The sequence below is a fragment of the Capra hircus genome, chromosome 26, assembly GCF_001704415.2.
Source record: "Capra hircus breed San Clemente chromosome 26, ASM170441v1, whole genome shotgun sequence".
Taxonomy (NCBI): domain Eukaryota; kingdom Metazoa; phylum Chordata; class Mammalia; order Artiodactyla; family Bovidae; genus Capra; species Capra hircus.
The window spans coordinates 14,360,875-14,377,710 of NC_030833.1; the positions used below are offsets into that span (position 1 = coordinate 14,360,875).

The 16,836-nt window shown below is 40.2% G+C and overlaps 2 protein-coding genes across 2 annotated transcripts in view; one reads left to right on the top strand and one right to left on the bottom strand.

Annotated features, from left to right (window-relative positions):
- The window catches only part of PDZD8 (PDZ domain containing 8), a 77,336-nt gene extending 69,991 nt beyond the window's left edge, over positions 1-7,345 (top strand). The window contains exons 4-5 of the mRNA XM_013975244.2: positions 78-240; positions 4,407-7,345. Of these exons, the coding sequence (XP_013830698.2) occupies positions 78-240; positions 4,407-6,601 (2,358 nt within the window). The 3' untranslated portion in view covers positions 6,602-7,345. The remainder of the gene's footprint in view (positions 1-77; positions 241-4,406) is intronic.
- The window catches only part of SLC18A2 (solute carrier family 18 member A2), a 44,988-nt gene continuing 37,415 nt past the window's right edge, over positions 9,264-16,836 (bottom strand). Inside the window, exon 16 of the mRNA XM_018041342.1 lies at positions 9,264-12,585. Within this exon, the coding sequence (XP_017896831.1) occupies positions 12,481-12,585 (105 nt within the window). The 3' untranslated portion in view covers positions 9,264-12,480. The remainder of the gene's footprint in view (positions 12,586-16,836) is intronic.

Sequence of the window (16,836 nt, forward strand, 5' to 3'; positions counted from 1 at the left end):
CTCTGTGTGTTCGTGTTTTCTCACTCCACCACTATGGACCCACTGAATCTGTTTCCATTTTTTTCTCTTTATCAAAGGTTGAATTAATAAAGGGGAATTTACAAAGTGTCGGACTTACACTTCGTCTTGTCCAGTCAGCTGACGGCTATGCTGGGCACGTCATAATTGAGACTGTGGCCCCAAATTCACCTGCTGCAATTGCTAACCTTCAGCGGGGAGATCGACTGATTGCTATTGGAGGTAATTATGCTGATGTGCAGTATACTTGACATTTACTGAGAAAACCAGAGAGTGGATGTGGGGCTTTTTTCCTCTTCCTTCTTTGTTTCTATAAGCACATTACGTTTATAATGGGAAAAAATTCATTACTATAAGTAAAAATCTGAAGGAAGCCTTAAAAAATTTGAAACAGGTATCATTTTAGTTCTAATGTATAAATCTTTAAAATACTTCCTCTTTGGACCACTTTCCTCCTTTTACTTCTCTATTTTTTACTGAATATAAAAGGGCAGGTCAACAGTTATCTTATCTTTCTGTATGTTCACCACCATTACTAGTCTGAGCCTAAAACTGACAGAATTAGCACGGCTACCCCCTCACTTAGGACTAGATAATGAACAGGAGAGAGATTCCTTGTCTAACAGGGCATGCGTGATCTATCCTGTGACCCCCATATTGCTGGCCTATATTGTTCCTTATTGGCCAGCCTTTTGTTGATAGACTGTCATTCAGAGTGCAGCCCAAGTCACTGTCACTAGCAGAAGAATGTGTCACCTGCATGCCTTCCTGTCAGTTGCATTGATATAACAAAAACTGCAAATCTGTTGATTGGCAGATTATTTGCTTGCATGTGTATAAATTATCAATAAGGCTAACTTACGGACACCAGTGGGGAAAAGTCTAAACCTTTTCAGATCTTTGTAGTACCTGGCCCACCCATTCTAGACTTGTCAAGAGATTTTTTAAACACATGGTTGGTTATAGCTGAGCTTTTAAAGGCAAAGTGGAATATTCTCTCACAGCTAAGACAATAAATAACCAGGTAGCTTAGTTCCTAAATTAAGGAGCAGTTGTCTTTGGTTATATGTCAAAGAAACTCTGCCTTTATTTTAATTCATATCCATCATGACAATAAAATAATGAAAAATTTTTTTAAGTTTCAAAATATTGAAAAATTAGAATTTGAAAATTTTGAAACAGTGCTTTTCAAAGTCTTTTGTGTATTTCAGTCACCCAGGCATGGTGTTAAAGTGTGAGTTCTGACATAGTAGATCTGGGGTGGGGCTCCAGGTTCTACATTTCTAACAAGCTCCCAGATGATGACTCTGGTTCACAAACACCTAGGATAATAAGGCTATAAAATAGGCCTCATCTGTTACATAGTCATTTAACATAAACATAACACTTATCCCTCAGCCAAAAATCACAGTTCAGTATAAATTTTTTATATTTATATATATCCTGTTTTTATTTTACCTACAGCATAAAATTTTCCTTTTTAGGCCCTTTTACGGGAGATATTTGTTTTCAGTTACATAAGTCATAAATATCTATTATCAAAAGTAAATCCAAGCAATATAAATATAGATGGGGTGAAAAAACAAAAGTCACCTCTTCATGTCTAACATTTGTTACAAATTATAATATTGAGATAAGGGGCAGGTATAATACACATTCTTTTTTTTTAATCACTATACTTCATTTATGCAGGTATGTATCATTTAAAAAATACTTTAAAAATTAACAGGATTGGTGATAGTTGAAATAAGACTGACAAAATATTATATTTAAGCTCAATGATGGAGTTCATTTTACTATTTCCTCTGCTCTTGTGTATATTTGAAATATTCCAAAAGGAAAATAATCCAGATTTGGCTGGCTGGTTCTGAAGGATGAGTTTAGATTGATGTGACGTTCTGCCTACCTCAGATCTTCAGATGGACTTATTTTTTTATGTCAGACTTCAGTTTTGCTGGAAAATAGTATGGTTAGAGGGAGGCAGTAGAGCTTAAGGCTGGATGAATCATGAAGTCAGGTTAGCTCTCGATTTCCGTATGACTGAGTTTAGCTAAAGGGTTTTGAACCAATGTTTTAGGGAAGTTGGGAAGCAGCATATGTTTGGCGATTAAAATAAGGATGCTCCAAGTGAGGGATCATAGTAAAAAGCTGTTTATTACTGTAGTTGAAACAAGTGGTCAGGAGGATCTGAGCCAGGAAGGAAAATGGACTGGAACTCTTGGATTCACAGCAGAATGAACCTTGAGTCCACCATCTTCACGATTCAAATCAGATTAACTGGGAGGGCAGCAGATTGATTCATGTACTAGTGAGGACAGCAAGATGAGAATGTCAAAGAGAAGTTTTAACTTTATCAACAGAACATCCAGGTGGTGATATCCAGAAGCCTTTGGGAATGTATGACTAGATTGAAGAAGAGGGGTCACCACCCAGAGAAAAAGTTGATGGTTGAAACTACTGAATGGGTGTAATCTAAGGAGAGGACCAAAAGGTCAAGGAAACTAGTGACAAAACCATGGGAATGTTTGCATACAAGGGACTGATATAGGTGGGGGGAGAAAGAAAGGAAAGGAAAGGTGATCAGAGCTAAATTACCACAGCATTGTAAAAAACAAGGGGAAGGAAGGTTTTAAAGGAAAAGAAGGACGGGAATTTACATTTCAGCAAGAATAATTGACAGAGCAAAGTCCTGAAGGAGATGGGGAACAGAATCCAGAGTACAGGTGAAGGGCGGCTTCCCGCTCTCAGACAGCTCAGTCCGGAAAATGATTGGCAGGGAGAAAAGGCAGCAGTTTGTTGGTCTTTTCAGTAAATAAAGTGATGTCATCTATAGAATAAAAGAGTAGGAACGGTGGGCTTCAGGGGAATAAGAAAGGTTTGAAGCTGGTGTTTGGAGACTTAGTTGTTTAGAGACCAATTCAAAGAATGCTAAAGCATCACTGAGAAACACGCTGGAGACAGATGGCATAACTTGATGCTGTCTCCAGGTAGGAAGTTCAGCAGCAGGAAAGGGCAGGGAAGGGGCTAGCCCAGCTAGGGATCATCGGGACAGGCAGATGGTAGAAGAGGAGAGGGCTGGAGCAGAAGCATAAAAAAGCTTGTTGTGAACACCATTATGGTGAAGAGGACAGGCTAGGGCAAAAGCATAAAAGAGCTTGATGTGAACACCATTAAGGTCTTGAGACTGAGCCTGGGGAGGGAAGCAAGTGGACCAGCTGGACCATGAGAGCAAAAGGAGGAATGACCGGGCATGGACACTACCTCAAAACAGATTCAGTTAGCAGACAGGCTTGTTAGAGGTGGAAATGGGAGACTGTGATCAGAAGTTCATTTCCAAGTAGAAGATCTTTGATGTGGAAAAGTTCCAAGTGATGACCAGATCTAAAGCATGCTCTTGCCTGGGCAGCTGAAGTTGGAGAATATAGAGGTTGGGGAACTCTGAAGTCAGGTTATTAGATGGGGCTGATACTCTTTTGATCTATTGAGGATGGCTGTAGGATCTTTGGAAAGCCAAGACTCACCTTTCTCTTAAGTCCCATAGCAGCGGATTGCTTAGGTAAGTACTGTTTGAGGGAGGGCAGAAAGACCTTTTAAAGTTACACCTGGAATGTCCCTAGAAGAATGCATCAGAAGCTGCTGGCTTTGCTTGCCTCAGGGAAGGGAGACTTTCCACTGTGCTGCTTTTTGTGCCTTTTGAATTTTGAATTAATATAGCACCTATCAGAAAATAGAATGAAAACTTAAGATAGGTATTATTGATACAAATACAGGTAATAAACAACTTGGTTAACTTTAAAGCCCTCCTATCCCTTCCTTATTCTTTCTTGTCCTGAAAAAGATTTGTTTCATGGGTAGGGCTAATAGAATCTGTAAGCGTCCACTATTCACAGCATAGTATTTTGCTAAGTTTAGTTCAAGCACCAGTCTCTTAATTTGAATCATTCATCTCCTAGCTTATAATCCGTGAAGCGCTGTAGAATTTCCTTCAGTAGAATCACAGTTTCCCATCATTTTTAAGCCTGGTTTAACCATTAATAAAATCCTTTTCAATAGGTTTCACTCGGTTCACTTCAATTCAAACTGAGAAAAAATGTCATTTAAACCTAGGAAGGAATGGGAAGCAGTTGGGAGTTAGCAGCTTGACACCCTCCTAAGATTTTCATGGCACCATTTGGTTTGGAAAGGTAAACCGTTCCAGGACGTTGAAGCAGTCAGAGTTTAAGAATCAGCACACTGATGTATCCGTAAGCCCATAACAGATTTTAGAGTTTCCACTATTGCTTTTCTGTTAGTTAACTGATCATGAATTAATGGCAGTTATACTTCGTGAATGTAGGTAATTTTTACTGCAGTAATTTTCTGTTTTCCCTTTTAAAATCTTGAAACAGGTGTGAAAATCACATCTACACTGCAGGTGCTGAAGCTCATCAAGCAGGCTGGTGACCGAGTGCTGGTATATTATGAGAGGCCTGTTGGCCGGAGTAATCAGGGTACAGTGCTGCAGGATAACTTTGGACAGCTGGAAGAAAACTTTCTGACAGGCTCCTGCCAACCGAACTTTGAAGAGGAAGCCACTGGGTTGGCAGTAGATGCTGAAAATAGAGACCTGGATTCTGAATTTGAAGACTTAGCAAGTGATGTCAGAGCACAAGCTGAAGCCAGAGAGGAGGCACAGTCGCTAAGTCACAGCCCCAAGCGAACTCCAACAACGCTTTCTGTGAAACCCCTTGGAACAATATCACCTGTTTTAAACCGTAAATTAGTTGCAGGAAGTTACCCACCACCACCAAAACTTCCATCCAAAGAAGGAAATAAGCCCTTAGCCCTAAAATCTTCTGAGGTAACAGAACCAGCACCAGTGTCAAAACCCACCCAAGGATCCACTTTCAAACCACCTGTGCCACCACGACCGCAAGTCAAAGTTCCTTTGCCTTCTACTGATGCCCCGACTCAGGCTGAACCAGATATTTCTGTTGAAAAGCCAGAGAAGGTGCTGCCACTGCCTCCTGCAGATAAACCTGCTGAAAAGCAAGTGAAGAATGTGGATCACATAGAAGAAGCGACTGCAGCTAAGCAGTTTTTAGCCAAGCAAGAAGTGGCAAAAGATCTGATTTCTGAAAGCACCTGCGCCCCTAAGGACAGTTCAGATGACCATCAAACGTGGGAATCATCAGAAATTCCTTATCGCAAGAAGCTGGGAAAATGGACAAGAACCAGAGCCAGCTGTTTCTTTGACATAGAAGCCTGCCACAGGTACTTAAACATTGCCCTGTGGTGCAGGGACCCTTTCAAACTAGGGGGTCTCATCTGCTTGGGGCACGTGAGCTTGAAACTTGAAGAGGTGGCGTTAGGATGCTTAGCTACTTCGAACATGGAGTACCTTTCCAAGTTCAGACTGGAAGCCCCGTCACCTAAGGCCATGGTCACGAGAACCGCACTGCGCAATTTGAGTATGCAGAAGGGGTTCAACGACAAGTTCTGCTACGGCGACATTACTGTTCACTTCAAATATTTGAAAGAAGGAGAGCCAGACCACGCAGTTACTAACTTAGAGAAAGAAAAAGAACTCCATTTGGTCGAAGAGGTTTCTGCCCTGCCTAAAGAGGAGCATTTTGTTGGACAAATGGGTTTAACAGAAAATAAACACAGTTTCCAGGACACTCAGTTCCAGAACCCGACTTGGTGTGATTACTGTAAGAAAAAAGTCTGGACTAAAGCTGCTTCCCAGTGTATGGTCTGTGCTTATGTCTGCCATAAAAAATGTCAGGAAAAGTGTCTAGCCGAGACTCCTCTTTGTGGAGCGACGGATCAGCGGATAGACCGGGCCCTGAAAAATCTCAGGCTGGAAGGACAAGAAACCCTCTTAGGCCTGCCCCCTCGTGTTGATGCTGAAGCTGGGAAGTCAGTCAACAGAACAACAGGTTTGACAAGACATATTATCAATACTAGCTCTCGTTTGTTAAACCTGCGTCAAGTCTCCAAAACTCGCCTGTCTGAGCCAGGAACTGACCTAGTAGAACCTTCACCAAAACAGACACCCAACACATCAGACAATGAAGGCAGTGACACAGAGGTCTGTGGTTCAAATAGCCCTTCTAAACGGGGCAACAGCGCAGGAATAAAGTTAGTGAAAAAGGAGGGTGGTCTGGATGATAGCGTTTTCATTGCCGTTAAAGAGATCGGTCGTGATCTGTACAGGGGCTTGCCTACAGAGGAGAGGATTCAGAAACTAGAGTTCATGCTAGATAAACTGCAGAATGAAATTGATCAGGAGTTGGAACATAATAATTCCCTTGTTAGAGAAGAAAAGGAGACAACGGACACAAGGAAAAAGTTACTTCTCTCTGCTGCTTTGGCTAAATCTGGTGAAAGACTGCAAGCTCTTACACTTCTTATGATCCACTACAGAGCAGGCATTGAAGACATTGAATCTTCAGAAAGTCCAGACCAGCACTCCAAGAAAATCAGCAAGTACACAGATGACACAGAAGAAGACCTCGACAGTGAGATAACCCAACTCATAGACTCTCAGCCATTCAGTAGCATATCAGATGACTTATTTGGCCCATCTGAGTCTGTGTAACAGTCCATATTTAAACTTTCAAGTGATTGAGGAGAAGTTGCATCTAAAGTACCATAGATACAACCACGTTTAAACCCTCTCATTATGCACTTTGGCCTGCTTCTTCACAGTTATTTACTTGTGTGAGAACTAGAGTGGAAAAGGTGGTTTTCCAGCTAAAACATGACCAGCCCACTAAATTGGTTGCGTTTATAGCTATGCTTTTTTGGGTTTATACTGGGAATTTATTTTTACTAATTTATTTTTAACTTTTTCTAATTATGTAATTATGTAAGCTAACTTTTTGTGTTTATGTATGTGTGATGTCTCATCGTGTTTTTTTCCCCCTCCTCTTCCTAGTTTTTGAATTAGTGTTAAATAGCATACTGTCCAGATTCTTGAAATATTTTCACTTCCATCACGGTTGTAACAACAAATTTGCTGCATGCCCAACTTGACAACAGCAATCATTGAGGGAACAGGTTTTGAATCTTACTTTGTGTTATGAAGTTTGTAATTTCTACTTGCTTGAGATTTTTGTTATTTTGGGGTTTGGAGGTTATGCTTTCTGTTTTGATTTTGCCAAATGTAATACGAAAGCAGATGCTGCAGCTTTAGTTAGTTATGCTGATTTAGTAAAAAAAAAAAAAAAATTACATATATTGCTTGTTTTTTATGCTTCTGTGAAATTTTTTTCTAAAGCTTCTGTGCAGTTTAAATATAGTAAGAATATAGTGATTAATTTGAAGAGCTTGCATTGAAAAACAAAATGTAATAGGGAATAAATATAGAATATAGTTGGTTAAGAATTTTGAGAGGATAACAAGATTACTTTAAAAAAAAACAGTAACCATAGGATTTTGAAGTATAATCTTTCAAAATATTGATACTTTCCTTTCAAATAGAAGTTTTAAACATATTATGATTATTTTTCAGCTTCAGTTCTCCCATAGGAAATAAAGCATGTGCAAGGATATTTGAAGTTTCAGAGGACTGTTCTTAAAATGACCTTGTTGATATCTGGTTTGGCTGTTTTGTTTTAGAAATTTTATCATGCATGAGAATGTTGTGAACAAGAGGAATCATGCAAAATACATTTATTGTTTTATCTGACATCTGCAGACTTAGAGGAATGATCACTCTGAATGCTTCTATAGTTCGGACTGTCTTTTATTCATTAAAAAAAAATTGGACAGTGTAGATACCTAGGAATTGGAACCAGGTATCTTAAAAGGAAGGTCTACTGTAATAGTTCATTGTGTGGAGCCTCGGTAACACCTGACTGAGGGAAAACGTGTGAGCATGACCTTTGTTGGTATACCATAAAAGTTTTGGCCTTTTATATGTCTATAAAAGATATGTACATGTTTTTCCCTTTCGTAGGTAGCTACTATGATAATTGCTATATAGTGAAACTGACATGAATTTAAAACTAGATAGCACAGCTTTTATAACTGGCAGGAAAAGGCATCGTATAATGGTAAGGATTCTGGCCCAGGTCCATAACCCAGGATTCCATACAAGAGTTTAAGTTGAAGCTCTTCTGTTGGCCATTAGCAAACTGTGTAAGCATAAGCAAGCCACAAAAGGGCTCCATGCTGCAGTCTCCCCGGCTCTAAATTAGAAATAAACCAAAACTTCCTCTTAACTACCTCACAGAATTGTTGTGAGGATAACAACAGCATAACTGTGGAAGTTCTCTGAATAGTAAAAAGCTGTTCAAATAAAAGGGATGACTTACATGGATGGTAAAACATTTTTATGGGTAGAAAAGCTATTCCAGTTTTAAAATCAATAGCCAGTTCTCATTCTTGCTGTTTTATTATCAAGTAAAATATAAGGAAACTAAATACCTTTCTTGGCCAAGTTTATAACAAAAATATATCTCTATATGCCCCCCTTTTTTGTTTAAGCATGCTTGCATTTTAAAAGAACACTGCTATAGAAGTCTCTATACACCAAATTCACTGAAAGCTAAAATACTGTTCTGTAAACAATAGTTTAAAGTAATCTGCCAGTGTGATCACAAACTTTCATCTTAACGTAAAAAAATCACTCACCAATGACAACCTGGAAGGCAGAGTAAGTGACTGGTGGTTTTGGATTATACCATGGAAGTTTTAGTGACATCCAAGCATGCTGCTGAAATGGATGCCTTTGAAACAGCTGTAGAAATAATGCAGAACTTCACTTTCATAAAAATCTGCTCATGTTTTTAAAGTATCTAACTCTGTAGAACCACAATTAAGGAAAGCTCAGAGATGCTGCTAATGATAATTGTGAAATGTACCTTCAGTGTAGTATGATATTTTTCTATTCACTGGTGAGAGGCGATGGAGGCATCACAGTTGTATTTTAGGGCAAGGGAGGGGAACCCTCCCAGCCACCTAGGGAATAGTAAGGTCGAAAGCTTCAACGAAAACAGTTGTATTATATCACATTCCTGATGTAATCTTTCTGCCATGCTATGTTATCAATAGCTTAAAAATAATAATAAATAAAAACTACCAAGAAAACAAGAATATCTTCATTTAATGACATCTGAAAAAAAGTGATTACTGCATCTTTGTGGAATTATTGCCTGTATAATTGGGCCGTGAAAACAAGCTTAACAAAGTCCACTTTTGCTAAACAAAATTGCTATTCTGAAAACTGCTTAAAAGCATTAAATTTGGTTTTACTCTTTTTTTATGCTGTGAAATATCAGATTTATCTAATTGCCTCTGCTATCTAGGAGTAACAAGACTAAAATGTATTTTCCACATTTCGGTATTCAGATGAATGTTTAGACAGTCAAGTTGAGCAACGTTTTATTATTATTTTAAAATCAATTCATATGCTACATTTCTTAATATCAAGCCTTACATTCTTCAGTATCAGAACTAGCTAAAATATTCTGTGGCCATTTGTGATTTTGAGAGGAAAAAACACATGGTAGTGAAAATTTGAGGGTTACTGTCAATTCTAAATTTAAGTATATCTGAATTTTTTGAAAGGTAGTTTGAAGACATTTGGCTCTTACTAATAGTAAGATAATAAAATCTTAAGTTCCCATAAAAGTGAGTAACTTCAAAATCACTTCAATTTTAAAATAAATTGAGTTTATTTCTAAACTGAGAGATAAAATAGCTTTTCTTTAAAAATGGGATTGGGGGAGGTTCCCTTAATCCTTTTTAAGCCATGGATCCACTTTAAATCTGTTTAAAACCACTGGATTCTCCCCCTGAAAGATGCACACCAGCACATCCTAGACTTCGTGGTACTGCCATGGGCGTGGACCTACTGTGTCAAGTGGCTGCATATCACAGTTATTTTTTATCAACCACAGTTATTTGTTCATAGCAATCAGGAAAACAGTACAACTTTAGAGATGCAAGGATAACTTACTAGTTGGTTCCACATTGACACCATGTGGCTAGTTACATATTTCAATTTAAAACAAATTTTGCAAAGCCAGAAAATATGGTTCAAACTAGTCTGGAGTAGATTTTACCTGACGCCTGCAAGCAAAAAAGAATAGTTTTTAATTGAATATCCACAGTTAATATGTTCTCACATATTTTATTCTGATGATATTATCTGGTTAACAAAGGAAAACAACAGGCACAGTAGTGTTCAGAAGATTTATTAGGTAAAGGAGCTAAAACAGAATGTAGGTAGATACACTTAGCAGTCAAAATAAAGAACTGAATATTCATTGCTGCCTCATTACATTTTTTGTATCTGTTTGGCTAGGTACAAACATAAAAACCACCTCTGCTCAAAACATTAACAGTTCAGAGAGCTGTGTGTTCTTTGTTCTGATACACACATTAAAAAACAGCCCCTCTTTTCATAGTTTTGCCAACCCCAGAATATTACTCATATGAAAGACCATATAGTTGTTTTTCCTCATCAGATAGTTTTTCCCCTTTTGCCCTCAATACACATCTGAAAAACATTTCTCTTTTATATGATCTCTAGGGATCACTAGCAGACATGGCTGCCAGTCATTCTTGAAGAGACTGAAGCCTTACAGGCAAAAATTTTAAAAGCTATATAGTATTAGGAGTGGGGAGAACCACAAACCCTCCAAGAGAACTGATTTGCAGCACACTGTTTTTTAAGGGTCTCCCCTACAGAAGTAGAGAACAATCCCGCTTTTTTACTTGAGCCATAGAAGCTCCTCCAGCAAAGCAGAGGCCTTGTGTGAGTCGCCCAGCGCAAATACACGAGTAGGAAGCCAATTTGCTTCCAACACACGCACTTAAAAAACCAGACTTCAGATCAAAGCCCCACGAAAAAGCTTCATGAAGAAAATGGAAAGGAAGTATTAGCTACTTTCTTAGGGAAGTAAAAGAGTCTTTCCAAATTAACAGAAACAATTTTAGCTTAAAAAAACTGACATTCGGTAGTTTTTGCTTACAGAACTACAGAATGGACAAGTGTTTTTGAGACATTCCACACTATCTTCATGTCATACAAAATGATGTAAACGGACAGTGTTCACTAGCAGTACTTACATCGAAAAGGCACAGCAATGTTCACGCTCAGAAAAACACACAGCACTAGTTGATAACAGTATTGCACAGACATGTTTAGATGTTTGGGTTTTTTCCTGCATGTGAAAAGGGAGTGTGCCCTGACCACCCTATTATTTTTACCTGTTTTCCTAACACGATTCAAGACTTCCTCCTCCATCTTCATCTAAAGTAATAGTATAAAAAAAATTAACAGATCCCTAGAAAACACTTGACTTCCAGGTAAAAGAAAATTATAGTCTGATTTTTTCCACATCACAGCAGCTATTCGCTTTTCAAATTTCTTTTCTAAAACTTCAGGTAGATGTTGATATATCTCATCAGGCTTAAACAACCCTAATAGTATAAGGTGTTTCTGTTCTCAGTCTTTTGTCATCTGGTAAGACAAGTACGTATCTGAAAGGGAAAGCTTCTAGTTGTTCATAACTATATATTTGGGTGCTTTTCTCTGCTTTCAGAACATTCACTTGTTTTACCCTTATTGGCTTTAAAGTTTGCTGCCAACCACAAGACATGTAAACATATAATTTACAACCATCTGCTTCCAGGTAGGTTATTACATAGAAAACTAATGCCAACTGAGATTCATGGATTAAATCCGAAAGATGACTGACTCAAGTTCTTCTGCATTTGAGATAACTAGCTTTTACCTCATGAATATATTATATTGATAGTACAGTTGACCCCTGAACAACATCATTTGAACTGCATGGGTCCACTTATATGCAGAGTTTTGCAACAAATACAGACTGCAGTACTACGTGGCCCGTGGTTGGTTGAATCCAACCACGAGTGGAATCGCGGATACAAAGGGCTGATTGTTTTTGGCTGTGTGGGGTGTTGGCATTCCCAAACCCTGTGTTGTTCCAGGTCAACTGTAATTCCAAGTTCAGTAACATTCAGTGTCACTACATAATATATGCCGTCTGACTTGACTGTTTTTCAGACTTCCTTCTAGTTTCTCATTGTTGGAAGTGTCTCGGAGATATTGTATGCTTTAAACACTCATTACCAATATTCAGAAAAAAATATAAGACTTTTTTTTTGCCCAGGTGTTTGTGAATGTAAGTTAAAAAATTATATTTGATTTGGATTCAGATATTTATAGATTTACATTATATTTCGTCAAAATATATTGTATAATATTTAATAAAATCAAATACATAAAATAAAGTTTTCAACACTATTTATACAAACCCCTAGAAAAGCTGCTTTTTCTTTATAAGGCCGTTGGCAATCGATCATAACCGTGGAAAAGAAAGAACCTTTGGTTGTATGACTTTCACCAGGGATGAATGGTATGACTAAGACAGTTCTGGATGAGTCATTTCACTGGAAACACTTTTATACAATTAGGTACTTGGAGGACTTTTGCGGGTCTCAGTCGCTTTCAGAATCTTCATCCTCACCTATTGGATGCGACTGGCTGCTGTTCTGCGTGTACATTTTTGTTTTAATGGGGCAGTTGTGATCCATGAGGATAGCCTAAGAGAGAGCAGGCGCAGATACATTAACTCACTGGTTCACAAAGAGAAGGCAGAGACTGCTTAAGATGAAGGATTAGTAGCTTGACAGCTTCCTACAGTACCACCCAGTATTACCCAACCAGTAATCTGGTGCAACTGCCAGGTGCCTGGCCTAGAAGACCTGGAGTTCCACAGTGAAAATTCCAGGCAGTAGGAGGCAGCAGAAGCAGTCTCTACAGTGTTCCTATTACATCTGCCAGGGACCCTAAGTCGATTTGGAGGAACCTGTAAGCTATGAAGAAAGGGGTATTCAGGTTAGGTTTAGTTTATACTTAGGGTGGGGGGATCCTCCTTAGTTAAGCCCACAGGTATGGCCCCTTTGATTTCCCTGGATTAAGCATCACAGGGCCCTTATCTTTTAAATATGGCATCTCGGAAGGATGTCTTGTCTTCCCGAGTCCTGGCTGGCCTCTTCTTCATTAATATTTTATTAATAAAAAGTATGTTTCTCTCATACACATAAAAATTCTGTGTGCTCCCTTATTGTAACAGAAACTTTTTAAAGATCAACTGATCCTCAGTTGATAAGCGCTACAGTCATTATTCCTCCTGGAAGTATACAGACCAAGCACGTAGTCTTGAATATACAGCTGGGGTTTATCATGCTGAGACTGTGCTAGGCATGTTCAATATATCTCTACTCCACAACAGCCCTATGTGATAGCTTGATCACCCTCTGTGTAGGCACAGGGGTCAAAGACCTAGACCAAGAGATGTATGGCTAAATGGTGTGGATTGAGCCCAAGCAGCATCCTGTGCCAGCATCCGCTCTGGCTGCGCCCCACAGGACAGCCAGGGGTGCCGAGCATGACACGGTGCAACTGCAGTGAACTCTCTCACCAGGCATGTCTTTCAGTTTTTCTCCACGTAAGCTATCCCGCCAGTGCCTTTCTGTGCATTTGAAAATCTAAATGGCAACATTTATCTGGATTAAATTAATCTTCTGTTGGCCTATTGCAACCTATCTTGGCACTTGTCAGCTGCTCCTCCCAGTTCTTGTCCCACAGATTTGATAAGCTGCTGTGTCTCCAGTCAGCCCGTAACCCATTTATCATTTCCCAAAAAATTCTAAAATGATCTGCCATGTGGTCTGTGATGATAAGGATTTCCGTGACTGTCTAAGTTAGGCTGCCAGCTCAAATTGTTAGCTGCAAATTCAACTCTAGTTTTTTTTTTTCATTATTATGCTGCTTGCCAAGCGAATTGATACATGGACTTCAAGAAGAGCTCAATTTTTTCAAAAGTAACTGAAGTGATAGACAGCAGGACCCTTCTTGCCACATGGGTGTGTGCTTGTAACACAAAAGCTTTAGCCATCAAGAGCTCCATGTCTTGCCTCTGGAGTCACAATCCTCAAACGTGCCCGAGAATCACTCAATGGGGCAGGTTAAACATCGAATCCCAGGTTCCTACCCTTAGTGACACTGGTGTCAACATGCTGTGAGAAGCACCACCCAACTTATGTGTGGCATATTCTGGGACAAAGCAGTGTTGCACGGCTGATGACAGCTTACTGGGCACTTATCAGATGTGTGTTTCAGTGCCCTTAAGGTCCTCTCCCAGCAACTGAGGAACCTCATTGCACACAAGTGATGGTTCCACAGGGTTCGTGGACAGAGTGCTTACTAGGAGTTAAGTGCTTGGGGAAAGCACATGGAGAAGATGGGGTGGACTTGAAGCTTGCAGGACATTAAAGCAGCCTGCTTTTTCCCCCACCCTCCTGCCAACCCCGAGATCTGATGTTGAGGCACAGTGAGACCATCACAGGAAAGACCAACCAGACCCAGACTGTAGGGCCCTGAATGCCAGGCAAGAGGCCGTATTAACCCCAGGCCCACAGGCGGAGAGCCAGCCTTGGAAAGGATGGCCATCCTTCTTCCTTACCACAAAGGCCTCTCCCCTGGCTGCTGCTGCTAAGTCACTATGAACTACACAGACTTAAGGACTTTTGGAACCTAGCACTGGGCACATAACAGGAACCCAAGTTAAAAACTGCATTGCAAGGGAAGATGTTCAGTCAGACCAATTATTTGGCACTGTACAGAACTTATCAGTTAACCAAACTGCATTTGCTGACACTACCTATACCAGGTAAAGGCGTTTTCTTTCTTAAAAAATCATTTGTAACTTTTAAAACCTAGCTTACTGGCTTTTGAACACTTTTTTTTTAAGATTTATTGTGCCATCTTTTTTTTTTTTTTAAGTTATACAAGAGTAAGCCAGATGGCATGTAATAGTCCAAAAGTGCCATGAAAAGAGAGGCATGAGCAGCAGCAAGTGGGTAAGTCACGGGCATGAGGGACGAGTACAGAGGGACCTGGGGAGCAGCCTGGTAACTAGAGCAGTCCTCCATGCACTGCTGTGGGGAGAAAGGTGTGTTTGACCCTCAAGTGAAGTATAAAAGCGGAGGGTGCAGGGGATTGTCATTTGTATTCAGAGCAAAGCCCGTTCCTGAGAGTTGAGCTCCAGTCCTGCCAAATGCCTGGTTTCATATCAGACACCATAGAGTCAGGATTTCCAAAGCAGTGAAAACACGCTGGACCAAGTGAAGTGTAAAAATAATATAAATATGAAGCTAGGACAGTGAAACCATCAAAGGATTAAAATGTAAGAGTTCCAGGCTTCAAGACATTGAAAGATACCAGGGCTCCTGTGTGCTAGAAAAGACTTATTTACCATGTTATCTTTTTTTTTTTTAAGTGATGGTTTTGCATCAGGATCAGCAAGCTACAGTCTTCAAATCGCCTCCTTTGCTGTCTGAGCAACAATTATAAACTTGAAGAGTAAGACCTAAATTGTTTAGTCGCTAAGTCGTGATTCTTTGCAACTCTAAGGACTGCAGCACGCCAGGCTCCCTGTCCTTCACCATCTCCTGGAGTTTGCTCAAACTCATGTCCATTGAGACCTAAGAAATGTGCCCTATCTTTAAAAAAAAATTAACCTGAAAAAATAAAAAGTCCATTCCAGAACCCAGTTTCCTCACTGGCTACTCTAAGAGCCAGAGGCTACAATCATGGAACGCAGTTCCTCAAATGACAGAGCTGGTGTTTCTTATACCTGCAGAGGGACTACAGTAACAGGCTTTTTTCTCTGCCTGTATTGATAACACTGATTTCAAACAAACAAACAGAATCCCAGAAATCCAATAAACCAAATGAAAGCAAAACTCAGGTGCTCACAAACTGGTTCATGATCAGATGACTTGGGAACCATAAAATGGCACTCGAACTTTCCATTTCGAGCTTAAGTCCACACACCACTTAATCAGAATGTTTCCTAATGAAGGAATGACTTGCTAAGGCTTGTACGCCTTCAGGCCCTCCTGTCCCCTGTGCTTGGTAACTGCTGATCCTGAATGCAGGCACTTGGCGGTATTGGATTTTCTCAAGTGGATGGTAATCGATCGTGTCTCCGCCCTGGCACACACCGCTTCCTGCCCTCGCTCCCTCTCATCACTCAGTGCCAGCGGCTGCTTCCTGCCTGCATAGTGAGTAGGCAGCGGCTGTTGGCTGCCACCTTCCCCTGTCACCATCATGCCCCTCAAATGGATCTGACATGATGCCTTCAATTACATGCATCAATTATGGGCAGGGAGACACACATTCTCTCTGGTTTTCAATGATTCATCTTGCTAGGCACTTATTAAGGGACATTTTACAGTGGAAGTAGCTTCTGGAAGCCTAGCCCTTCTTATCGTTTTGCCTTCCAGGACTGTCTCTTCCACTTCCTTCAGCACTTTTCTTTTTAAATGAAAAAAAGCCTTGATTTAAATGTGGGAAGAGGCACAGAGGCCTTCTGCCCATCATGTGTGGACTCCAGAATGGGAACTGGTCCCCTGACCTCACCCACTTCCTCCAGGACCTCAGATAAGCCCTCAAAGCTGTTACTGACAAACGGATAAGACAGTAGCCACTAACGTCTGCTGCTCAGCAAGGGAAGCCCACTGGGCAGTGCTGGGTTATGAGAGTTCTCATCTCACAGAGAGAAGTGAGGGAGGGACCTGAGGGACCGCTGGGCTGACAGAGTGTGTCAGAGTTAGGTAAGAGCAAGAAAGGAGGGTGGGGTTATGTGGAAACTAGTGACAACTTACTGAGCAGTCACTGTGTGCAGACATGGGGGTCACACTCTGCTGGGATTCCTTCACTGAATCCTCAAACCACCCTGTGAGGTCAAGGCTAAATCGTCTTCCTATGAGAGAGACAGCTTGGCT